This window comes from Trichomycterus rosablanca, chromosome 8 (genome assembly GCF_030014385.1).
Source record: "Trichomycterus rosablanca isolate fTriRos1 chromosome 8, fTriRos1.hap1, whole genome shotgun sequence".
NCBI classification, from domain to species: Eukaryota; Metazoa; Chordata; class Actinopteri; order Siluriformes; family Trichomycteridae; genus Trichomycterus; species Trichomycterus rosablanca.
This window is the reverse complement of record NC_085995.1, coordinates 20101614-20128466: the sequence shown is the minus strand read 5'-3', so window position 1 is coordinate 20128466 and position 26853 is coordinate 20101614. Positions and strand designations below refer to the sequence as shown.

Below are 26853 nucleotides of genomic sequence, written 5' to 3'. Positions count from 1 at the left end.
AAAGTAATACGTCTACAAAGCACAGCTTTGTTCTTCGCGGTCTTTTTAATGTTGGTGTTAATGTGGATCGCATAGTTGTAGGCTCAGTCACAGAGGTCTTTGTTTTGCTGCAGCCTGTCTCGCTCCTCCTCTGTGAGCAAGTACTCCTCAATGTAAGTGTAGAGTTCTTCTGAGGATGTGGGGATAATGAACCGCTCCCGGTCAACACCAAGTTCATCAACCAACACCATGTTGAAGTAGGATCGACTGATCTGAAGAGCCTGTCTGTTATTCAGATACAAAAATATATTACAGTAATAGATTTATATCATACATTTCATTTATTTTATCGTTTGGATTAAAGGTTGTACCATGTTTACAGTGTTAAATGTTTGCAGTGTTCTGTGTGGTTAAATTATACGAGGGATCTTATATTTTCGTTGGAAACGGTAAGGGCGGAAAAAGTAGTAATTTGTTGTGTCTAAGAGACTGAGAGAGAGCTTGTAGTCCGAATTTAGCCTCATCTGATTTTCACCTTTTTGGACCGCTCAGAGAAGCTTTTTAAGGGGAAGAAGATTTTCATGTCATTATGATGTGAAAGCAGCGGTGCATCAGTGGGTATGTATGCACTCAATCAAAAATCTTTCTACTGACGGCATTACCGAGAATCTGAACTCCTCGGTTTGAAACACGGCGTTGCCACAGGTCGGCTGGGCGCCATCTGGCGGGCACAATTGGCAGTGCCTGCAGCAGATACTAATTGGCCACTGTATCTGCAGGGTGGGGGCCGGACTATGTGGGGTGTAGGATCTTCAAACGCTGTGTGAGGCGAAAGAGACGCCTGTGCAGAATGCAGGGGCAAGAAGAGGAGGGCTGTGCACATGTTGGAAGAGGTGTGTACAGCGACATGCTCTCCTCAGATGCAATCTGGTATCTCTCAGCAGCGGAAGACAAGTTGATTGTGCTACATCGGGAGGGAAATGGGAAGAAAATGCATTTAAAAAGTTGGTACAGTGCTGGGAAAATGCATTGGAAAGTGACTAGAAAAGTGATGTAATTTGTACTTAATGAACAGAGTTTAAAAAGTGCTGAAGCTTTTTGAAGAACCCTCATGTAATGTCCAGAAAGAACTACTTCTTTTGAAACCACATGGTTGTTACAGTATCTAAAGGCACTAATCTACTCACCTACCAACAGTAGTGTTGTTACTTTAGACCAGGAGTTTTAAACACTGGTATCTACTGTAGGTGTATTACACTATAGGACAAGCAGTATGTGGGCAACATTCTAATTATCGATATCAGGGGTTTCATCATACTCACTGGTGTTTAAGACTATTAATTTTCATTAATTTTATCCTGGCCAGAATGTGGTAACACATCAATCCTGGGAATCCTCTGGACCCCAGTGGTAGTACGTAACCACGAGCCTCAGTGCAAACCACCACTTTGTTCAGCGCTTGGCCTGTTCATCAAAGTGCACCATGACACAAATGACAAAATCCACTCTGAAAGCTTCCACATGTATCTGTGTTTAGCTGGATTTTCCTCCTGTTTCACTTTTAAACTTGTGTTATTGCTTGCTGTGCTGAGAAATTATGAGAATAAGCTTTTCAGAGAGTCTAAAACGGTTATCGTGAAAAAAAAGGCTTAATGCACTAAAGGAACAACATAGGAACACTAAACCTCTCTTAATTATTACTGCTCATAAATTCTCTCCACGAATGGAATTCCTCAGTCATTGTTTTAATACAATAAGTTAACTGAGTCACTTTTACTGTCATATCAAACAGTTTGTCTCATTGGAGGCGCTTTGAAAAGGTCAACAGCAAACTGGGTACGTGGCAAGCGCTTAGGGAAGCACAGCGACAAGCTAAGCAGCAGCGCCACACTCCATAGGAAACAATGACACAGCCGGATCAAAAGCGGTTTTGCCGCCTTCTCATGTGAATGTCCCCTCACTGCTGCGCCAACCGAGCGCACTGTTCGAGATCAGTTATATAAAGTACATTATATGCTTCCAACTTTATTATATTTTGGGTAACTTTTCTGAGTAACTGTACAACTGTGCACAAGGCAGGTCCATAATGACAGGGGTTTACTAGTCTGGTGAGAAGGAACTTCAGTAACCTGCACAAAGCTGTAACCGCAATTATACTGAGATGAATTAGAATGTCCATGGGAGCCAGGCCTTCCCAGAAAAGTGATGTTGGGGCATCATATTAATGCCCAAGGTTTTGGAATGGGAGACACAACAAGCTAATTGTCAGGTGGTGCATATGTGAATACTCTAAAGGTAGAAAGTCACAGTGACCAAAACAGCTCTTTTGTTGAGCTAGTGTTGCTGTAGATGTTTTGCACCTTACCTTATACCCTCTATGACGTCTGCCTCTAAGTGTTGCTCTTTAATTCGCCCCACTTCTTGAGGAGGAGTTCCTAACAGCTCTATCACTGTTACGTGTCGAAGATCCAGACCACATCCAGCTTGCTGAATAATGAAGTAACAGTTGTAATGTCTAAAATCGTAGTTTTTGAATGCTTAGATCTTTTAAAAATCACAGACCTGCAGTATGATGTTTTGGTGCTTGTAGTTCTGGTCAGCTACACTTGGGGTGGACACAATAAGAAGTTTTCTCTTCTCATAGAACTGGTCAAGCAGGGCACCAGCAGACTTGACATCCGTTTTGACCTCCATCACTGAAAAAGGGTGCTTCTTTTTATTAATTTTTTTAAATTTTCTATTTTTCCCACTTCTTTCCCCCCAATTTCCCCCCCTAATCTAGTCGTGTCCAATTACCCTGATTGTGTCCTCTATACTGATTCGACCCTTCACCGCTGACTGAGGACGCCTCTCAACTGACATGCGCCCCCTCCGGCACGTACAGTCAGTACAGACTGCATTTTTCACCCGCACGAGTCGAGTTCATACACTGACGGGCACTGTTTACAGAGGGCCCCATCAGCATTATTCCTCAGCCCTATGCAGGCGCCAACAGTCAGCCAGCAGGGGCCGCAGTCGCACCAGTTATGAGGACATATGATCCGACTTTTTACCCCTATGAACAACAGCCAATCGTTGTTCATGCAGCCGCCCAGCCCAGTCGGAAGGCAGAGCTGAGATTCGATACGATGTGTTCGAAACCCCAACTCTGGTGTGTTAGCGTACTTTTTACCGCTGCGCCACCTGAGCGGCAAAGGTGCTTCTTTTTAATACAGACAGTTAAGGTAATTATTGAACCTTTTGCTTTTCAACTTGTGACCCCTGTGGAACAACCTGAATTTCTGCATTAAGTATTTAATCCTATATAGTCATATACATGGTTTGAATTACAGGGAGATTGAGGGGTCTGACCCTTCTAACTTCAGGCAAAACTTGGAGCAATGGAAGAAGGTCTGATGAATCACATTTTCTTTTACATCACGTGGCTGGCTGGTTGATTGTGCGTCGCTTACCTGGGGAACACATGGCACCAGGATGCACTATGGGAAGAAGGCAAGCCGGCGGAGGAAGTGTGGATGTTACTTTGACACGTACCACCTACCTAAGCATTGTTGCAGACCATGTACACCCTTTCATGCAAACGGTATTCCCTGATGGCAGGATAATGCACCCTGCCACAAAGCAAAAATGGTTCAGGAATAGTTTGAGAAGCACAACAACGAGTTTGAGGTGTTGACTTGGCCTCCAAATTCCTCAGATCTCAATCCAATTGAGCATCTGTGGGATGTGCTGGACAAACAAGTCCGATCCATGAAAGCCCCACTTCACTAGGAGTTAAAGGATCTGCTGCTAACATCTTGGTGCCAGATACCACAGCACACCTTCAGGGGTCTAGTGAAGTCCATGCCTCAAGGTGTCAGGGCTGTTTTGGCAGCAAAAGGGGGACCAACACAATATTAGGAAAGTGGTCATAATGTTATGCCTGATCGGTATAGATCAACCTAATATAGTGCTTGGTGTGTAAATAATACAATTGTTTGTATTGTCTAGGTAATGATACATGGGGCTTTTAATGTGTAAATGTGTTCATCACTGGTTGTACTCACACACACAGTCTGGTGCTTCATCTGACCAGCTTCTGTTAAACAGACACACCCTGGAGGCAGTGCCACTCCTCTCATAACCAGCATCACAGTGGTACTCGCACACGGCTCCATAATTATTCCCATCAGATGAGCAAGTTAGGTATCCGTGCAGAGAGGCCTTCAGTTCAGGACATCTCCTCACTGCGAGAAATCAAATCGATAAGAAGATACCGTGTAGTTCACACATAGAAAGCTTTGCTTCTGCCAACCTACCTTCTACAAGCACTGTAAACTTGCAGGTCGCCCTATTCTGGGCCTGGTCATACACCCTGTAGCGAATGATATGCTCCCCCTCGCTAAATTCAGAGCCTGATTCCAGACCATTTCGCAAGGCCCTGGGAAAAAATAGAAAAGTCATAAGTCATTAATATGGAAGGTGGATTACTTACACTAGCAATGTGCTGTACATACCGCAGTGCATTGTCGGCTGTATCCGTGGCAACAGGGCGTTCCCAAGATACTGTGGCTGTAAGTTTTCCTGGTTCTGCAGCCTTCACTCTGGAGAAAGGACATTTCAGTTTGGGAGGGTCATGATCTGAAACAATGAAAGTTTGTGGATTTAATATGAACAGGTCCTGGTTCATGCTGCGGTTACACTGCAGTGGTTTGCACCCCTGGCTACATTAATATTAAATAGTAAAAACAAGTAAAACAGCCCCTGCAACAAACTCTTTTAAAAATTGTATGAATGGCGCGCAGGTGGCGCAGTGGGATATTCGGCTAGCACACCAGTGCTGAGATTCTGAACACCCCGGTTCGAATCTCGGCTCTGCCACCGGTCGGCTGGGCACCGTCTAGCGGGCATAATTGGCAGTGCCTGCAGCAGACAGCAATTGGCCACCATGTCTGCTGGGTGGGATGACCGGACTAAGTGAGTGGGGATGCTGTGTAAGCAGATAGTCTGGTTTGCAGATAGAGGTGCCTGTGCAAAAAGCATGGGCGGAAAGAAGGGGTCCACTAGGACTGTGCATTGGTCAGAGGAGGCATGAGCAGCAATATACCAGTGGTCAGTGGTCAGTAGGCAGTGGTCCCCAACCACCAGGCCACGGTCATTGATTACCGGGCCGCACAAAAAGAATGAATAATTACAGATCGCTACATCAGCAATGACAACACTGCTTCCATTTCCAACACATGGGTGTTTATCGTCTCATATCACCCCCAGGTGGAAGCAGCGTCTCGTTGCAGCGGAAAAAGCTCATTTGTGAGTAGTACAGTTATTCTATTTTAAATCCTCCAGCCCCGCCGGTCCGTGAAATTATCCCCCATCCCCTTTTCTCCCACTTATTGCTGGTCCCTGCTCCTGATTGGGGAGGATGAGGCTGCTCCACGCCCCCTCCGACACGTGCACAGCAATCGAACATCTTATCACCTACACTTGGGGAGTGCAGTACAGCGCTGTGTACGGCGAGCCACACCCTCTACCGCACTCCTTTCCCATCTCCGTGCAGGCACCACCAACCAGCCAGCAGAGGTCGTAATCGCACTAGTCTGAGAGAGAGTCCCCGTCCATCTGAACAACAGGCCAATCGTTGTTCATGTGGCCGCTCAGCCTCAGCCGGCAGGCAGAGCCAAGATTCGATACGATGTATTCGAGATCTCAGCTCTGGTGAACAGCGCGTGTTTTTACCGATGCGCCACCTGAGCGGCTGAAATTATATTTTATATGAAACCGGTCGGTCCGTGGTGCGAAAAAGGTTGGGGACCGCTGCACTAGGGGGCCCCAAGGCATTTTATTAAGAAGAGTAAAAATTAATCACATGCTGGTACGGTAAAATCATCACTGCTAGAGTACAGCCGATCTCGGGTTGTATTATAATAATTAGAGATGCATGAGTACCGATACTATCGGGTATTTGCCCGGGACCGCACTCATTAACTTGTACTCGTACTCGCAAACGAGGCTCCGATACTAAACATCCGATACCGTGTGCCTAGTGCACGTTGCTGCGTTGTGCCTGGTTCACACTACACGATTTTTGCCCTGATTTTCGCTCGGCGACCGGATCGAGTTTTCTAGCATGTCAGATATCTGATCTGAGATGTGCGACTGGGAATGAGTGACATGAGAACGCAGGATACGGTGTGAGGAGAAACGCAGGAGAGGAGTGTAAACAGGTGGGACAGGGGGATAATATCGTTTATATCAGAATACATCAGCACACACACAAGTTATACAGTATTTCTGACCTGATCGTTCTCTACAAAACATAACAACAAAACACCAACATTGCAAAAATATTTATTAACCTCCAACTCACTACAAAACAATCCATGCTATTCGTGTTGCCAAATCCACTCAGATTCATTTATTTTTCCTCCTTGATTTCATCACATCAGCGCACAAACACTTTGATCACTCGCTACTTGTTGACGTGCATTTTTGGACGTGGTATCATTAAACTTCTCGTCACTTCTCACGTGTTTTTTTTTTTTTTTTAAACGGTATTCTAAATAGGTATAGGTATCGGTATCGGCAAGTACAAAAATACATGTACTTGTACTCAGTTGGGAAAAAATGGTATTGATGCATCCCTAATAATAATATATTAATCTGGAAAATGGACAAATATGGTGATCAATTTCAGCATTTACAGACATCAAAACTAAATACAGGGCGAGGCCAGTCACTGAGGAACACAAAAGGGTCTAAGAGAAAAAAAAGGTTGAGAACCCAACTTTTCTGGAAATAAGGATTGTATTACCTTTTTGTTCCAAAAATAGAACAAAACACAGTGAAGTACAGCATTTACCTGCACAAGAGGGCTCTGCTCCACTCCACATGCCCCCATCCTGGCAAACTCGATGGTGGTCCCCTTCAATCTCATAGCCTTGAAAGCAGGTGTAATCACACCTGGAGTCAACCACAAAGCCTTTAATACAGCTGTATGTACCATGGTAGATCAGAGGAAGCACACTGCAACGCACCCCTGAGTGGATCACACAAAACAAACATGAACACATTTATCTTAAACAGACTTTAATAACGCTGGCATATGTGTATATATATATATATATATATATATATATATATATATATATATATATTTTTTTTTTTTTTTTTTTTTTTTTTTTTTTTTTTTCATTTTTTTTTTTCTTTTTTTTTTTTCTTCTTCTTTTTTTTTCACTTACTTCGGCAGTAAGCAGTTCCTGACCAGCGTCGGTTGGCCATACACTGTACAGACGTTTGCCCCAACAGCTTATAACCCCGCTCACAAGACATCATGCAGCGCGTGCCCAGTGAACTCCGATGGTTTCCACCTCGAGGCGAGGAACATGCCATGTGTCCATTGCTAAGTTTAAGAGTTTGACACCAGCGGGGATCTACCAAATAAAATGCTCTATTAAAAAAAGGGTCCGGTCTCCAACTAAAATAAATGCAGTCAGGTTGTTTTGCTTACTAACATTTCAATTAATGTTCAAACATTTGAAAAGTCATTTATAAATACTAAACCCCCCTTTCTGTTGGAATATTTTGTAAAATACAATGAAAAAAATCGGAGACATTTAAACATTTATTTGACGACAAACATTTAGCATCTTTGGTCGTATCCAATTACCCAATTGCATTACGCTGTGGGTACGTACTGCATCTTTTGACCTGCACGAGGCAAGTTCATATGCGGATCAGCTTTGTGTATGGACAGCCACACCCTGATCAATGCATTATTCCTCGTCTCTGTGCAGACACCATCAATCAGCTAACAGAGGTCGTAATTGCATCAGTTGTGAGGTCCCGTCCGGCACCCCCCTTGAACATTGGCCAATCGTTGTTCATGTAGGTGCCCAGCCTGCCGAATGGCAGAGCTGAGTTTCGAACCGACAAGTTTAAAATGTCAGCTTTGGTGTCCTGGCATGTGTCCTCCTTGTTTCTACACTCACTGTCCATTTTATCAGCTCCACTTACCATAGAGAAGCACTTGGTAGTTCTACAATTACTGACTGTAGTCCATCTGTTTTTCTGCATGCTTTGTTACCCCCCTTTCATGCTGTTCTTCAATGGTCAGGACTCCCACAGGACCACCACAGAGTAGGTATTATTTGGGTGGTGGATCATTCTCAGCACTGCAGTGACACTGACATGGTGGTGGTGTGTTAGTGTGTGTTGTGCTGGTATGAGTGGATAAGACACAGCAGCGCTGCTGGAGTTTTTAAACACCTCACTGTCACTGCAGAACTGAGAATAGTCCACCAACCAAAAATATATCCAGCCAACAGCGCCCCGTGGGCAGCTTCCTGTGACCACTGATGAAGGTCTAGAAGATGACCAATTCAAACAGCGGCAATAGATAAGCGATCGTCTCTGACTTCATATCTACAAGGTGGACCATCTAGGTAAGAGCGTCTAATAGAGTGGACACTGTATTTAAAAACTCCAGCAGTATTGCTGTGTCTGATCCACTCAGACACACACACACTAACACACCACCACCATGTCAGTGTCACTGCAGTGCTGAGAACGATCCACCACCCAAATAATATCTGCTCTGTGGTGGTCCCGTGGGGGTCCTGAGCATTGAAGAACAGGATGAAAGGGGGCTAACAAAGCATGCAGAGTCAGTAATGTGGTAAATATGGTAAGTGGAGCTGATAAAATGGACAGTGAGTGTAGAAACAAGGAGGTGGTTTTAATGTATAAATAATAATGCATAATTCCTTGTTACTTACGCTTGTAGTCAAATTCTGGGGTATGATATGTGTCCTCCTCATGCTCCACTTCATTATAGCTGTTGTGATAGACGGTTCCTGAGCCTGTGAAAAATAATAAGAAAGCGCTACTGGCATAAAATTGTTTAAATATAGAGGATCTGACATTTATTACTTATGACTAGTTCTGTGTTTAATAAAAAAAGAATTCTCAAACGTAATAAGGCATCTATTGGCTTGCAGTCTTTTGCAGTGTTTTTTTTATTTTATTATGAAACAAGTAAAAACATTTGGAAATGGTTGCTTAAGGTAAGACTTAGTCGGTTTGAACTGCAGCAGGGAGTCATAGTGAAGAAATGATTCCTTGTAAATGCCAATTTTCCATTCGTAGTTTCAAAGCACTACTGTCAGAGGGGCAAGTCTAAAAGCCTCAGATTTGCTGCATCATCAGTATAGTTTGGGGGAGAAAAGAATGCACTATATTTTCCAAGGACCACATTTGCCGCCATCGTTCTTTCCTCTCACACAGAGTGGATCGTGTTTCATTTGCTGTATGATGAAGCATTTAGAGAACTGTGTCCTGGAGAGTCTGCATATTAAAGGTAAAATGCAATGGGTAAATAATTAGATTTTGTTACATCAGTTACAATTTGAATATATTACAATGGGGTCATCTGACATGATGTAAGTCTGTAAATACACAGATCAGCCATAACATTAAAACCACCACCTTGTTTCTACACACACTGTCTATTTTATCAGCTCCACTGACCATATAGAAGCACTTTGTAGTTCTACAATTACTGACTGTAGTCCATCTGTTTCTCTGCATGCTCTGTTAGCCCCTTTTCATGCTGTTCTTCAATGGTCAGGACTCTCCCATGACCACTACATAGTAGGTATTATTTGGGTGGTGGGTCATTCTCAGCACTGCAGTCACACTGACATGGTGGTGGTGTGTTAGTGTGTGTTGTGCTGGTATGAGTGGATCAGACACAGCAGCGCTGCTGGAGTTTTTAAATACCGTGTCCACTCACTGTCCACTCTATTAGACACTCCTACCTAGTCAGTCCACCTTGCTTCTAGACCTTCATCAGTGGTCACAGGACACTGCCTACGGGGCGCTGTTGGCTGGATATTTTTGGTTGGTGGACTATTCTCAGTCCAGCAGGGACAGTGAGGTGTTTAGAAACTTCAGCAGCACTGCTGTGTCTTGTAGATGAGCAGTCGTCTCTGACTTTACATCTACAAGGTGAACCAACTAGGTAGGAGAGACTTATAGAGTGGACAGTGAGTGGACAAAGTATTTAAAAACTCCATCAGTGCTGCTGTGACTGATCCACTCATACCAGCACAACACACACTAACACACCACCACCATGTCAGTGTCACTGCAGTGCTGAGAATGATCCACCACCCCAATAATAACTACTCTGTAGTGGTCCTGTGGGGGTCCTGACCATTGAGGAACAGGGTGAAAGAAGGCTAAAAAAGTATGTAGAGAAATAGATGGACTACAGTCAGTAATTGTAGAACTACAAAGTGCTTCTATATGGTAAGTGGAGCTGATAAAATGGACAGTGAGTGTAGAAACAAGGAGGTGGTTTTAATGTTATGCCTTCTATTTCTTCTTTTGTTAATTTGTCACATTTTAATGTCTCAGATCTCAAATCAGAGAAAGTGAGGACAGTATGGAAAATGCAAATTAAAAATGCAGCGTTTCTTACATTTACTTTGACTTTTATTTCATTGCAGACAGTCTGAACCAAAGATAGTTAGTGTTTTGTCTTGTCAACTTCCTTGCTTTGTTTAATACACATCCATTCCTGCATTTCAGACCTGCAATTTAGAGCTAGTAATAAAAGATTGGAGGGGATTTGCATACTTATCCCTCTACAGTGGATAATATCATTAAAAGATTTAAGAAATCAGGAAGAATTTCAGTGCGTAAAGGACAAGAGCGCAAGCCCAACCTGAACACCTGTAATCTTTGATCCCTCAGATGGCGCTACATCAAGAACCGCCACTCAACAATAGCTGATATAATCACATGGATGAGGGATTACTTTGGCAAACCTTTGTGAAGCACTACAATACAGAGTTACATGTCTAAAATGCAGGAATGGATGTAAATTAACAAATGAAATGAAGCTGAGCAGACGTAACATGAAACATATTGGGTTAACACTGTCTGCATCTGTTGCCCCTGTCCTAACTTGTATAAGTGTGTTGCAGGCATGAAATTTAAAATGTGTTTTATACACCGATCAGCCATAACATTAAAACCACCTTGTTTCTACACTCACTGTCCATTTTATCAGCTCCACTTACCATATAGAAGCACTTTGTAGTTCTACAATTACTGACCGTAGTCCATCTGTTTCTCTGCATGCTTTTTTAGTCTGCTTTCACCCTGTTCTTCAATGGTCAGGACCACCACAGAGTAGGCATTATTTGGGTGGTGGATCATTCTCAGCACTGCACTGACACTGACATGGTGGTGGTGTGTTAGTGTGTGTTGTGCTGGTATGAGTGGATCAGACACAGCAGCGCTGCTGGAGTTTTTTGAAACCGTGTCCACTCACTGTCCACTCTATTAGACACTCCTACCTAGTTGATGTGAAGTCAGAGATGATCGCTCATCTATTGCTGCTGTTTGAGTTGGTCATCTTCTAGACCTTCATCAATGGTCACAGGACGCTGCCCACGGGGCGCTGTTGGCTGGATATTTTTGGTTGGTGGACTATTCTCAGTCCAGCAGGGACAGTGAGGTGTTTAGAAACTCCAGCAGCGCTGCTGTGTCTGATCCACTCATACCAGCACAACACACACTAACACACCACCACCATGTCAGTGTCACTGCAGTGCTGAGAATGATCCACCACCCAAATAATACCTGCTCTAAAGAACATCATGAAAGGGGGCTAACAAAGCATGCAGAGAAACAGATGGACTACAGTCAGTAATTGTAGAACTACAAAGTGCTTCTATATGGTAAGTGGAGCTGATAAAATGGACAGTGAATGTAGAAACAAGGAGGTGGTTTTAATGTTATGGCTGATTTTGTTGTATGTTGTCAATAGGCTAGGCTACAGGTGTAGTCTCTACTGAACAGGCCAAAAAAGTCTGGGATCAATCCACCAGTGTTCCAACCTTCCAACATAAAATACTATATGCCAAATTTCCATGTTCTCATTGAGGGACTGGAAACATGTAGACGTCTTATAATGATTAAGAGGTTGTGAAATACCAAGACTCTGACACAGTCTGAATCATGGACCTAGGCATAAGTCATTGCTCTGCTTTAACTAAAACATTTCTAGCTTTAAGTGTATTCCATTTGTCTAATATCTATGTGAAGTACTTATTTACTTTTTTTCTATCAACTTTCAATAACCGAGAAGAAAAAATTACAACATTAAAGAAGAAACCATTAAAAAACAGACCGTGTAGTATCACAAAAGTGAGCAGGCAGGTTTTAACTGCATGGTTACCCTTCATTTGTATGGTTCTTACTGTATTGCTTTAAAGATATCTGTCTAATTGCCCCTCTTCAAAGGGACAGCTGGTGTGCGTCCACACTTAGTTTTCCGGCAGATAGGAGTTCCTGGGTAAATTACAAGGGCTTAAGCTTTAATAATACGCTACGCATCATTACAAAGACCACAAACGATGCAAAGACATTATACAGCAGCTTTTATTGAAACAGTAATGTTAAAATTCAAGATGTCAGACCATCAACTAAAAGTGGCCAACAAAAGTGAGTGACAAATTAAAGGAAATGTCTACTATGCATTGTGGCATGGATAGAAAATTTAAAGGTCCAGTTATCCTAGTTCTTTGGATCAGGGTGGCAAAAGTAAACAAGGATTTTAATGTCATGTTTTACACACTTTATTATATTCACGATTCAAGATTCATCAGTTCACAAGTTTAATGTCAAACACAGTTATGGACAATTTCGTATCTCCAATAACCTGACTGCATGTGTCCAAAACCCATGCAGACATTGAGAGAACATGCAAAGTCCACACAGAAAGGACCTAGGCCCACCTAGGGATCAAACCCAAGACCTTTTTGCTGTGAGGCCACAGTGCTACCCACTGGTTCATTATTAAGGCACGAATATCTAGCGATTTAGTCACAAAGACTGTTAGGGTGGCTAGTGTTTGAATATTCAAAGCTTAATGATGAAGGTTCTAGATCAGAAGGTCACTGTCTCAAGCCTGACCATCAAGACTATTGGGCCCCTGAGCAAAGCCCTTAAATCTCGAATTGCTTGCATTGCCTTAGGTAACAAAAGTATTTGTATTGGCATTGTAATCCATATAATGTAAACTGGACTTCAAGGTTAGTTCCCGAAGCCCTTCACAACTCCAAATGTGTATCAAGAAAAAAAAAAGAAAAAAAATTATGTATTGCTTTCATACACCGATCACCGACACTTTCATACACTCACTGTCCATTTTATCAGCTCCACTTACCATATAGAAGCACTTTGTAGTTCTACAATTACTGACTGTAGTCCGTTTGTTTATCTACATACTTTTTTAACCTGCTTTCACCCTGTTCTTCAATGGTCAGGACCACCACAGAGCAGGTATTATTTGGGTGGTGGATGATTCTCAGCACTGCAGTGACACTGACATGGTGGTGGTGTGTTAGTGTGTGTTGTGCTGGTATGAGTGGATCAGACACATCAGTGCTGCTGGAGTTTTTAAATACCGTGTCCACTCACTGTCCACTCTATTAGGCACTCCTACCTAGTTGGTCCACCTTGTAGATGTGAAGTCAGAGACGATCGCTCATCTATTGCTACTGTTTGAGTTAGTCATCTTCTAGACCTTCATCAGTGGTCACAGGACGTTGCCCATGGGGCGCTGTTGGCTGGATATTTTCCAGCAGTGATAGCATTGTTGTGTGTTATCCACTCATACCAGCACAACACACACTAACACACCACCACCATGTCAGTGTCAATGCAGTGCTGAGAATGATCCACCACCTAAATAATACCTGCTCTGTAGTGGTCCTGTGGGGGTTCTGAGCATTAAAGAACAGGGTGAAAGAGGGCTAACAAAGCATGCAGAAAAACAGATGGACTACAGTCAGTAATTGTGGAACTACAAAGTGCTTCTATATGGTAAGTGGAGCTGATAAAATGTGTGTAGAAACAAGGAGGTGGTTTTAATGTTATGGCTGATCGATTTAAATACTAATATGTAATTTTAGTTGTTTTTATAAGCTCTTATTCCTACGATAATGGCAGAAATCGAATCACATGTGTTTTTCATATAAGCTTAATGCAGAAGTATTTTCCTATTTCTTCAGTTGGCATGAACAGACGAATCTCAATAGTAATTTAATCTTAGTCGTTTAAAGTTAATTTTATTCACATTTAAACCTAATTAAGTGCATACAAACTGCTGCTATAACACATGTAAGCAGTTTTACTCGGGTTAATTTTACAGTAGATGAAATCAAATGCACATTGACCACAGCCACAAAAACACAACTTACCTTCAGTATTCCGTCCCAGAACTGAACGTAATGTCGACACTTTAAAAAGCAAAAGAACATAAAATGTATTCATATTCTCTTTCTAGTTGTAATAAAGAGATAATTTACTAACTGTCCCTGACAAAACACTCAGGAATCCGAACTGAAACGCGAGTGGGAATAGAGCAGGACGCTGTGCTGTGCTGGTCTGCTGGAGGAAGAGTGGGAGTGCAAGATGATGCAGATAGTGATGAGCATAACGGTTCGTTTTAATGATTCGACTCATCTGAACAAATCAGTTTTAGTGAATCGAACATTGAGCTTTGATTCGTCTGACTGACCACCTAGCGGTCCGTTAACGCGGAACCTCTGATATTCCATGACAACGTCAGGCCTCATTCTGCACAATATACACTATATTGCCAAAAGTATTCACTCACCCACCCAAATAATTGAATTCAGGTGTTCCAATGACTTCCATGGCCACAGGTGTATAAAACCAAGCACCTAGGCATGCAGACTGCTTCTACAAACATTTGTGAAAGAATGGGTCGCTCTTAGGAGCTCAGTGAATTCCAGCGTGGTACCGTGATAGGATGCCACCTGTGCAACAAGTCCAGTCGTGAAATTTCCTCGCTACTAAATATTCCACATTCGACTGTCAGTGGTATTATAACAAAGTGGAAGCGATTGGGAACGACAGCAACTCAGCCACAAAGTAGTAGGCCACGTAAAATGACAGAGCGGGGTCAGCGGATGCTGAGGCGCATAGTGCGCAGAGGTCACCAACTTTCTGCAGAGTCAATCGCTACAGACCTCCAAACTTCATGTGGCCTTCAGATTAGCACAAGAACAGTGTGTAGAGAGCTTCATGGAATGGGTTTCCATGGCCAAGCAGCTGCACACATCACCAAGCGCAATGCAAAGCGTCGGATGCAGTGGTGTAAAGCACGCCGCCACTGGACTCTAGAACAATGGAGACGTGTTCTCTGGAGTGACGAATCATGCTGGCAATCCGATGGACGAGTCTGGGTTAGGCGGTTGCCAGGAGAACGGTACTCGTCTGACTGCATTGTGCCAAGTGTAAAGTTTGGTGGGGTTGTTTTTCAGGAGTTCGGCTCGGCCCCTTAGTTCCAGTGAAAGGAACTCTTAATGCTTCAGCATACCAAGAGATTTTGCACAATTTCATGCTCCCAACTTTGTGGGAACAGTTTGGGGATGGCCCCTTCCTGTTCCAACATGACTGCGCACCAGTGCACAAAGCAAGGTCCATAAAGACATGGATGAGCGAGTTTGGTGTGGAAGAACTTGACTGGCCTGCACAGAGTCCTGACCTCAACACCTTTGGGATGAATTAGAGTGGAGACTGCGAGCCAGGCCTTCTCGTCCAACATCAGTGTCTAACCTAACAAATGCGCTTCTGGAAGAATGGTCAAAAATTCCCATAAACACACTTCTAAACCTTGTGGAAAGCTGTTTGTTGAAGCTGTTATAGCTGCAAAGGGTGGGCCGACATCATATTAAACCCTATGGATTAAGAATGGGTTGTCACTCAAGTTCATATGCGTGTGAAGGCAGACGAGCAAATACTTTTGGCAATTTAGTGTAAATATATACATATATAGAGGAGATGGAAATACTCAACAGGCGCTTCAAATATTCAACCCCCCTAAACTAAAAAGGTATTATGGTGATGTGTATAGAACTAAATAAAAATATACATAGTTTGGGAAGAAAACAGAATATTTATTGATAAATACAAACAAGTTTGCAGACAAAAGTTGACATAATTTGATATAAACATTCAACAATAACAATCCTTTTGACAAACACTTTTGTACATCTGCAGCATTTAGCAGACACCTTTATCCAAAGCAACTCACAATTATGACTGAACACAATTCAAGCAATTAAGGATTAAGGGCCTTGCTCAGGGGCCCATTAGTGGCAACAGTGACTACTAGTTTAATGGATCTATATACAGTGTATCACAAAAGTGAGTACACCCCTCACATTTCTGCAAATATTTCATTATATCTTTTCATGGGACAACACTATAGACATGAAACTTGGATATAACTTAGAGTAGTCAGTGTACAGCTTGTATAGCAGTGTAGATTTACTGTCTTCTGAAAATAACTCAACACACAGCCATTAATGTCTAAATAGCTGGCAACATAAGTCAGTACACCCCACAGTGAACATGTCCAAATTGTGCCCAAATGTGTCGTTGTCCCTCCCTGGTGTCATGTGTCAAGGTCCCAGGTGTAAATGGGGAGCAGGGCTGGTAAATTTGGTGTTTTGGGTACAATTCTCTCATACTGGCCACTGGATATTCAACATGGCACCTCATGGCAAAGAACTCTCTGAGGATGTGAGAAATAGAATTGTTGCTCTCCACAAAGATGGCCTAGGCTATAAGAAGATTGCTAACACCCTGAAACTGAGCTACAGCATGGTGGCCAAGGTCATACAGCGGTTTTCCAGGACAGGTTCCACTCGGAACAGGCTTCGCCAGGGTCGACCAAAGAAGTTGAGTCCACGTGTTCGGCGTCATATCCATGGCTTTAAAAAATAGACACATGAGTGCTGCCAGCATTGCTGCAGAGGTTGAAGACGTGGGAGGTCAGCCTGTCAGTGCTCAGACCATACGCCGCACACTGCATCAACTCGGTCTGCATGGTCGTCATCCCAGAAGGAAGCTGACGCACAAGAAAGCCCGCAAACAGTTTGCTGAAGACAAGCAGTCCAAGAACATGGATTACTGGAATGCCCTGTGGTCTGACGAGACCAAGATAAACTTGTTTGGCTCAGATGGTGTCCAGCATGTGTGGCGGCGCCCTGGTGAGAAGTACCAAGACAACTGTATCTTGCCTACAGTCAAGCATGGTGGTGGTAGCATCATGGTCTTGGGCTGCATGAGTGTTGCTGGCACTGGGGAGCTGCAGTTCATTGAGGGAAACATGAATTCCAACATGTACTGTGACATTCTGAAACAGAGCATGATCCCCTCCCTTCGAAAACTGGGCCTCATGTCAGTTTTCCAACAGGATAACGACCTCAAACACAACCTCCAAGATGACAACTGCCTTGCTGAGGAAGCTGAAGGTAAAGGTGATGGACTAAACCCAATTGAGCACCTGTGGCGCATCCTCAAGTGGAAGGTGGAGGAGTTCAAGGTGTCTAACATCCACCAGCTCCGTGATGTCATCATGGAGGAGTGGAAGAGGATTCCAGTAGCAACCTGTGCAGCTCTGGTGAATTCCATGCCCAGGAGGGTTAAGGCAGTGCTGGATAATAATGGTGGTCACACAAAATATTGACACTTTGGGCACAATTTGGACATGTTCACTGTGGGGTGTACTCACTTATGTTGCCAGCCATTTAGACATTAATGGCTGTGTGTTGAGTTATTTTCAGAAGACAGTAAATCTACACTGCTATACAAGCTGTACACTGACTACTCTAAGTTATATCCAAGTTTCATGTCTATAGTGTTGTCCCATGAAAAGATATAATAAAATATTTGCAGAAATGTGAGGGGTGTACTCACTTTTGTGATACACTGTACAGGTCCTTCTCAAAAAATTAGCATATTGTGATAAAGTTCATTATTTTCCATAATGTAATGATAAAAATTTAACTTTCATATATTTTAGATTCATTGCACACCAACTGAAATATTTCAGGTCTTTTATTGTTTTAATACTGATGATTTTGGCATACAGCTCATGAAAACCCAAAATTCCTATCTCAAAAAATTAGCATATCATGAAAAGGTTCTCTAAACGAGCTATTAACCTAATCATCTGAATCAACGAATTAACTCTAAACACCTGCAAAAGATTCCTGAGGCTTTTAAAAACTCCCAGCCTGGTTCATTACTCAAAACTGCAATCATGGGTAAGACTGCCGACCTGACTGCTGTCCAGAAGGCCATCATTGACACCCTCAAGCAAGAGGGTAAGACACAGAAAGAAATTTCTGAACGAATAGGCTGTTCCCAGAGTGCTGTATCAAGGCACCTCAGTGGGAAGTCTGTGGGAAGGAAAAAGTGTGGCAGAAAACGCTGCACAACGAGAAGAGGTGACCGGACCCTGAGGAAGATTGTGGAGAAGGGCCGATTCCAGACCTTGGGGGACCTGCGGAAGCAGGGGACTGAGTCTGGAGTAGAAACATCCAGAGCCACCGTGCACAGGCGTGTGCAGGAAATGGGCTACAGGTGCCGCATTCCCCAGGTCAAGCCACTTTTGAACCAGAAACAGCGGCAGAAGCGCCTGACCTGGGCTACAGAGAAGCAGCACTGGACTGTTGCTCAGTGGTCCAAAGTACTGTTTTCGGAAATCAAGGTGCCAGAGTCTGGAGGAAGACTGGGGAGAAGGAAATGCCAAAATGCCTGAAGTCCAGTGTCAAGTACCCACAGTCAGTGATGGTCTGGGGTGCCATGTCAGCTGCTGGTGTTGGTCCACTGTGTTTTATCAAGGGCAGGGTCAATGCAGCTAGCTATCAGGAGATTTTGGAGCACTTCATGCTTCCATCTGCTGAAAAGCTTTATGGAGATGAAGATTTCATTTTTCAGCACGACCTGGCACCTGCTCACAGTGCCAAAACCACTGGTGAATGGTTTACTGACCATGGTATTACTGTGCTCAATTGGCCTGCCAACTCTCCTGACCTGAACCCCATAGAGAATCTGTGGGATATTGTGAAGAGAAAGTTGAGAGACACAAGACCCAACACTCTGGATGAGCTTAAGGCCGCTATCGAAGCATCCTGGGCCTCCATAACACCTCAGCAGTGCCACAGGCTGATTGCCTCCATGCCACGCCGCATTGAAGCAGTCATTTCTGCAAAAGGATTCCCGACCAAGTATTGAGTGCATAACTGAACATAATTATTTGAAGGTTGACTTTTTTTGTATTAAAAACACTTTTCTTTTATTGGTCGGATGAAATATGCTAATTTTTTGAGATAGGAATTTTGGGTTTTCATGAGCTGTATGCCAAAATCATCAGTATTAAAACAATAAAAGACCTGAAATATTTCAGTTGGTGTGCAATGAATCTAAAATATATGAAAGTTAAATTTTTATCATTACATTATGGAAAATAATGAACTTCATGACAATATGCTAATTTTTTGAGAAGGACCTGTATATGCTTCACTGTTGGTATAGTGTTCTTTTGGTGATGTGCATTGTTTTTGCACCAAAGATACTTTCTGGAATTATGGCCAAGAAGTTCAACCTTGGTCTCATCAGACCATTACACATTTTTCCATCTGCTTTTGGCAGACTTGATATAAAATGATGCAAAATGTAGCTGGGCTTGTAAGAAAAGACTCCCACATTTAAGACATTTTCTTCTTGTCTTTTAATCAATTTTGGAGTCACTTGTTGACGACCGTTATCACTGTGTTCTATGGTCCAATAGCTGGAAATATGTAGGAAGAAGAGTTGGAGAGAGATGGAGAAATTAGTGCTTGGTGTTGGCGATATTATCGGAATTAATGGGAATTGATCCTGAATGCTGAAAGGTACATATTTTAATTCATCATGCCATTCCTTCTGCTTCTTTTTCAGCATAAAAGCAATCCCAATCCCGCTGCTAATGCACTGAAACCATATGTGAAGAGAAAAACTACTGATAAAACACTGACAGTCATGGATTGGCCTGCAGACTTAAATATTATAGAAGTATTATAGAGATCACCTGGACACATAAAGACAGCCTAAATCTAAAGAAGAAATCTGTGAAGTGCTGAAAAGAGTCTGGTATAATATACCAGAAGATTACTTCAGAAAACGCCAAGACAGTCTCCCCAAAAGAATTCAAGATGTGCTAAGTGCCAAGGGAGGTCACACTAAATATTGATCTATCTTGACCTACCTAACCCTTACCAGGATAAATAGGTGGTACAAAAGGAAAATAAACATACGAATGAATGTGTGTGTGTTGTGCTGGTATGAGTGGATCAGACACAGCAATGCTGGCGGAGTTTTTAAACACCTCACTGTCACTGCTGGACTGAGAATAGTCCACCAACCAAAAATATATCCAGCCAGCAGTGCCCCGTGGGCAGCATCCTGTGACCACTGATGAAGGTCTAGATTAGAAGATGACCAACTCAAACAGCAGCAATAGATGAGCGATCGTCTCTGACTTTACATCTACAAGGTGGATCAAATAGGTAGGAGTGTCTAATAGAGTGGACAGTGAGTGGACACGGTATTTATAAACTCCAGCAGCGCTGCTGTGTCTGATCCACTCATAGAAAGATAGATGGATATTCAGATTGTGCATACCAGCACAACACACACTAACACACCACCACTATGTCATTGTCACTGCAGTGCTGAGAATGATCCACCACCTAAATAATACCTGCTCTGTGGTGGTCCTGTGGCGGTCCTGTCAATTAAAGAACAGCACGAAAGGGGGCTAACAAAACACGCAGAGAAACAGATGGACTACAGTGAGTAATTGTAGAACTACAAAGTGCTTCTATATGGTAAGTGGAGCTGAAAAAAATGGACAGTGAGTGTAGAAACAAGGAGGTGGTTTTAATGTTATGGCTGATCGGTGTATGTACATACATGGTCACTGAATACTGTACATACATGCACATGTCCATACATTTTTCTATATAGGACGTCCAGAGGAAACGCTGTCTGCGTCGAGCTCGCATACCTCATTTGTACATAAATTTCATATATACCGTATACATTTGTTTACCATGTTTTTACCATGTTATTATTATTTATTTATTTATTTATTTTTTTATATAATGTTGTGTTATGTATGCTTATTCGATGTACAGCACTTTGGTCAACGTAAGTTGTTTTAAGAGTGCTTTATAAATAAAATTTACTTACTTACTTACTTATATATACATTCCTCCATCATGCCCATAGCACCTTAATCTGTATCACTTTAACCCTTTCATGCCCGAGTGGAACATTCCATTTTCGGACACTATGTAACATGGTCATAGAAAAAACCTTATTGTGTAAATACCGTACATAGCATAGACTATATATACACACCATTATAACCAGAAGAATCAGTTCTTTAAAATGATATAAAACTCAGTATGGTTATTTAAGTGTAATATAAACAAATCTATACAAAAATCCTTCAAAATCAACCTAAAAAAACTCTCAATTTTTATTTCATACATAAATACTTACATTTTTAACACATTTCTGTGCAATTTAGAGAAAAATATAGAGTATATGAAATGTTTGCAATTTTGTGAGCCATTTGTCAAGAAAATAATTTTGAATCTATCATCTTCTATTCAAAAGTTATGATCAATTTAGCAGAAGGTGTCATTTAGCAATTTAGAATGTTCGTGTAGCTCCTTTTTTACCTCACTTTTTACCAATGTCAGCATACACTATAAACCAATGAAAGTGTACTTTTATGAAAAAAAACCCTGCATATACACACACCATTATAACCAGGAGAATCAGTTCTTTAAAATTATATGAAACACAATGTTTTTCAAGTGTAATATAATAAATGTTTACAAAAAAACCTTCAAAATCAACCTAAAAAAATCTCTCGTTTTTTATTTAATTCATAAATACTTACATTTTTAACACATTTCTGTGCAATATAGAGAACAATATAGAACATATGAAATGTTTGCAATTTTGTAAGCCATTTGGCAAGAAAATAATTTTGAATCTATCATCTTCTATTCAAAAGTTATGATCAATTTAGCAGAAGGTGTCATTTAGCAATTTAGAATGTTCGTGTAGCTCCTTTTTTACCTCACTTTTTACCAATGTCAGCATACACTATAAACCAATGAAAGTGTACTTTTTTCTTAATTATTACTAAATTGTCAACATCCATATTTTTGAAATAAGACAGCAGATAAAATGTATTTGACAAAATAAGCACTCTAACAACAGTGTATAGTTCAAAAACATTAAAGATTTTTATTAGAATTATATACACTTCTCATTCTATAAATAATTTCAAAACAACAATACAATATAGTTCAGCACTATTGAAGAACATCACTCCATAAAACAAACTCTCAAATAATCCAATTCAACAATACAAGAAAAAGCAATTATTTGTTCAGGATAATCATTGAACAATTCAGTAAACAGTTTTGAGGCAACAGGATATCAAATCTCATCTAAGCCATTTTGCCAAAAATTCACTACAAAATATTTAACAGACAATGCACAATGGATAATTACCTCAAATTACCTCCTTCCAATGAACAATGCACACTGAACTTTGACCTGTGAAGAGAAAGAGAAACAAAGAACATATACACAAACACAGGGATTGAGGAAGGATGAGACAGTAGAAGACAGAAGCCCTGTGTAGGTCTAACTGCGAAACTCATCTCCTTTGCTAGAATGCCAAGACTGAAAACAATTTCGATTGCCAACTAAACTAATCTTCTACCTTGGCACTCAGGAGCCATGCATGCAATCTTTGTTTTATTTTATTTTTTGAATTTTTTGTAGCAAAGCCAGCAATTTCTTGATACTTGCTCTATCTGAGGAATGTGGGTGACGTAAAACGATGAGGAAGTGGTTGGAGCTACTGAAAGCTGAGATGGCAAAATTGAATCGACAGAAATGTCTGCAAGTTGGCGCGACAGATTTTCCCTAAAGTTTATCTGGCTGTAGCCTGCTGAACTAAACCCATAACGTGATGCTGGATTGGAATGATGCCAGTCCTGAAACAAAATGAAACTATTAACGACGGCTATGTCCACAAAATGGAAGAAAAGTGTTTTCCACCACTTTTGAGTTTTCTGAAGCAGATTGTATGTGTTTAACATTTGATCAGATCTGTCAACACCTCCCATGTGTTTATTGTAGTCCTTTACTACAGCTGGTTGACGGACTACTTTCCTGTCCCACGTGGCACCATTCTTTACCATCCTAGAAACCTCTGATGAATCATTAGCATTGTGGAAATTAGAGAGGCATGTAACTGCTCGTGTGTCCTTCCACTGAACAACTAAGACATTTCCGTCAATTCTACACCACCTCATATCACCACGGTTAGCTTGCCGCTCCCATTTCTTGACATCTTTGAAATCCACTGGGAATTTCTTACGATTAATCCTACATGTCCCACAAGCATTGATTCCCCACTCCTTAAGTCGGACCATAACAGTTGGTGATGTATAGAAGTTGTCAAACCAAACTGTGTGACCTTGATTTTTAAATGGTTGCACAAGGTCTTCGATCACTTTTATAGCCAAATCAGTTATGCGCCCATCAAGACTGCCTGTGTAAACATCAAAGTCTAAGGTATATCCCGAATTTGAAGTTGCAATGACCCACAATTTGAAACCCCAGCGAGTAGGTTTGCCCTTCATATACTGCTTGAATCCTGATCGACCTTTTGATTTTACCATTCTCTCGTCTATGCTCAGATTTTCATTAGCCTGGAAAAGCTGCTGACACTTGGTTTTGAGGTGATCCATCAGGTAACGCAACTTCCTAAGACGATCAAGATTATTTTCTGTGGCAGGATCTACAACATGGAGGGCTGCCATCAATTCCTTGAAACGGTCACGGGACATGAATAACTTGGCCCATGAACCCTGAAGAGATTTGGTTCCCCAATATCTGTGAATGCTGTGCAGGGACGTGAAACCCATGTAAATAAGGAGCCCAAGAAACCGGTAGAATTCATCCGGGGTCACTTCTTCCCATGCCCCATGATGGTTCGCATAAGACGGCCTATTCAGTACAAGCTCCCACCCCTTAAGAGTTTGTAAACTGGCAAATCTCGGCAACGATGGTGTACGTGAAAAACAACTTGAAGAAGTCTATTTCACGCAAGGTACTTGTGGCTGACCATACAGCCCTACGCACACTTCCCAGATCTATGCCTACTGGACGAGAGGGATTAAATGGTATGGGCTCTGGTGCTTCTGTGTCTACATCAGCATAGGAAGGAAAGGATACAGAGTCAGGGAAGCGTTTCCACTTCCTACCTGACATGGGACAAGAAAGACTAACCAAACCCATAAAAGAAAACAAACATTAGTAAAAATCATAATCTCAGTTTGTACTCTTTTGTTAATTTTAACTTTTTGTTGGCAGCCCTGATTGTGTGTGTGGGTGCAAATGCTGACATTTATTGTCAGCATATATGTACACACACACATTTACAAATACACACACTTGGAATACATGCATTTACCGATAGGAGGTTGTTGGTTGATCCCTCTGCTCATCTTGCTCCTCTTCATCCTCTTCTTCCCCTTCATCCAGGAGCTCCATGTCCATGAAGTCCTCCTCTTCAATGGTCATGCCTTCATGATCTTCATCGCTGTCATGTTCAGCAATAAGTCTAAGCTCGTCAGGGCCTAGCCGCTGTCTCCTCTTCAGAGACTCCATAAGGCGTGAATATTGAGCCTTGTCTCCATCCATCTCAGAATAATAAAAGAAAGAGATTACAGTGAATAAAGGTGGTGACAGTGATGTTATTTTAAAAATAATTACATATATGTAGAATTCAATCACAAATACTCTATATGTTTTTGCCAGAGAAGCTAATGTTCACAGGCTCATGTTTAGAAGTAAACTCAAGTACACTGAACCAATACATATGACAAAAGTTTCTCAAATCTGGCACATGGTTTACACATAAAACAATAATTATCTAAGAGGAGCAATAAATACAAGACAAAACTTGATTCTATGGTTATATTTAAAATGTTGTAAATAGTCACAGACTGAAATGTTATGCACCTGTATGCTTTCAAAAAAAGCTTTCAAAAAAAGTTTGATACCATATTAGTCCCTTTCAAATATCTCTTGCAATACATTAGAAAATTATGCAAATCTGACAGAAATATTTTATAGATAAAACTATATTTCACTGATACAAGTAAGAATTACCACAGAAAAAAATGGTAAAAAAAGAAGTTATAAATTGCCCAGACTGACTTGTTATCTACCTATATGCACCTAATAAAGGATTATCTTATCTTATCTTAGCTTATCTTATATGGTAGCATAGCATACTTTAGTCTCTTTCAAATAAATGCAGCAATTTTTTAGAAAATGATGCAAATTTGACAGAAATGTTTTATAGATAAAATATTATTTCTCTGTTATAAGTACAAATTACCACAGATAAAATATACCATGGAAATAAAGGTTATAAATTGCCCAGACTGACATATTATCCACACCTTTATGCTTTCTGCCTCAGCTTACTTTAGCCAGTCATGCTAAATGCATGCAATGCAAAATGTAATTATATTATGAGCAAAGCTAAGGTGATTTCTAAGCAGACTTTAGACAGTATTGAAGTAAAACAAGTAAGCTATAACTGATTTCAAGATTACATGCATAAAATCTAACTTTTCAAACCACATGGCTGCAGGATGCAACAAACAGCTCCGGTAGCTTAGCTTAGCTTAGCTTAACTACTAATCACTTATTTGTGTAAAACTGCTGCATACTTTACAAACTACTAAACAAACGAGACTAAAAAGGTATCTGATAAACTCTCCACACGTATTTATTTCCATCTAGATGGACATAAAACACATTACAATCGATTCAGAAAGGAGAGTTATGCAGCTGACTGACTAAACTTAGAACGCAACTCTCAGAATCACCTCGGCTTTTCCGAAGCGTAAACACTAATAATATTACAATTTTACCATTAAAGCCAAGTTTTCTGAGTAGAAATGAAAAGTAATAACACTAATAAACAGTTTTAAAATCAATCTTACCTTATTTCACTGACAGAATTTCTCTTTCTGTGTTGTTATCCAGTCGACTGTCTCAGCAGCGCTCCGTGTGAGGGCGGGGCGAATGAAAAAAATAAATTATCCGCCTTCTCATTAAATATGCAAACCAGCCACGACACAAACCGCTTGACCAATGATATTGCCTTTTAGCCTGGGTTGTCAGCTACCTGGGGCAGTTTTCAGATTTACAATCAGTGATTGGACGGCGGAGATATAAGGCTTCAAGCCATCGAAATTATTGTTTCGAAATTTGAATGGGCCGGCTGTAAAGGGTTTTAACCTGCATAGCACCTTAATCTGCACCTTAATCTGTATATTGTTTTTAGCTGTATATCTTGTACATTCAATAATATATTCAACTTCATAGATCTTGTTCATACCACTGCTATTTACCCACTGTAAATAATGTATATCATAGATACCGTATATCCTGCACTTCTGGTTAGATGCTAAACTGCATTTTGTTGCCTTGTACTTGTACATGTGTAATGACAATAAAGTTGAATCTAATCTAATTTAATCTAATATATTGCCTGTATATAGTCTTATAGTTTGTAGATTTTGTGTTTAATGTTTAATGTATACAATGCTTGTATACTGTATTTGGGTCATTCTTCAATTGGGGGAACTTTTACGTCCCTTGGTTATAAATTTGTGTTAAAAATACTTTACGGGCACTTGATAGCTCAGTGGTTAAGGTACTGGACTAGTAAACAGAAGGTTGGGTTTTTTTTTCATATTTGTACAACCTATGCATATTTTTGAGCAATATATTACTGTCCCCAGCATTATCGTCATTACCGCAACAGTGTATGGTTTCTGTAGGGAATCATTTAAAGGTAACACTTGTTTATGTTGTAACCATGGAAACAAAGACTTGCAAGGA

At 41.2% G+C, this 26853-nt stretch overlaps 1 protein-coding gene across 1 annotated transcript; it reads right to left on the bottom strand.

Annotated features, from left to right (window-relative positions):
- Positions 1-26: 26 nt before the first annotated feature.
- srpx2 (sushi-repeat containing protein X-linked 2) lies at positions 27-14413 on the bottom strand. Its single transcript, XM_062999903.1, has 10 exons — positions 14232-14413; positions 8733-8816; positions 7197-7388; positions 6818-6994; positions 4476-4599; positions 4278-4399; positions 4026-4205; positions 2542-2675; positions 2345-2466; positions 27-264 (listed from the first exon to the last, which is right to left on the bottom strand). Exons 1-10 carry the CDS (start codon positions 14302-14304, stop codon positions 84-86), a joined length of 1389 nt encoding a protein of 462 aa, XP_062855973.1. The 5' UTR covers positions 14305-14413; the 3' UTR covers positions 27-83.
- Positions 14414-26853: the final 12440 nt, after the last annotated feature.

Excerpts from the sequence above, each read along its gene's own strand:
- srpx2 (XM_062999903.1), bottom strand. The coding sequence starts at position 14,304 with ATGAATACATTTTATGTTCTTTTGCTTTTTAAAGTGTCGACATTACGT. Across the intron at positions 7,389-8,732 it reads CCCAGAATTTGACTACAAGC|ATCCCCGCTGGTGTCAAACT; the intron begins GTAAGTAACAAG and ends TTTATTTGGTAG. Across the intron at positions 4,600-6,817 it reads AGCAGAGCCCTCTTGTGCAG|ATCATGACCCTCCCAAACTG; the intron begins GTAAATGCTGTA and ends TCATTGTTTCAG.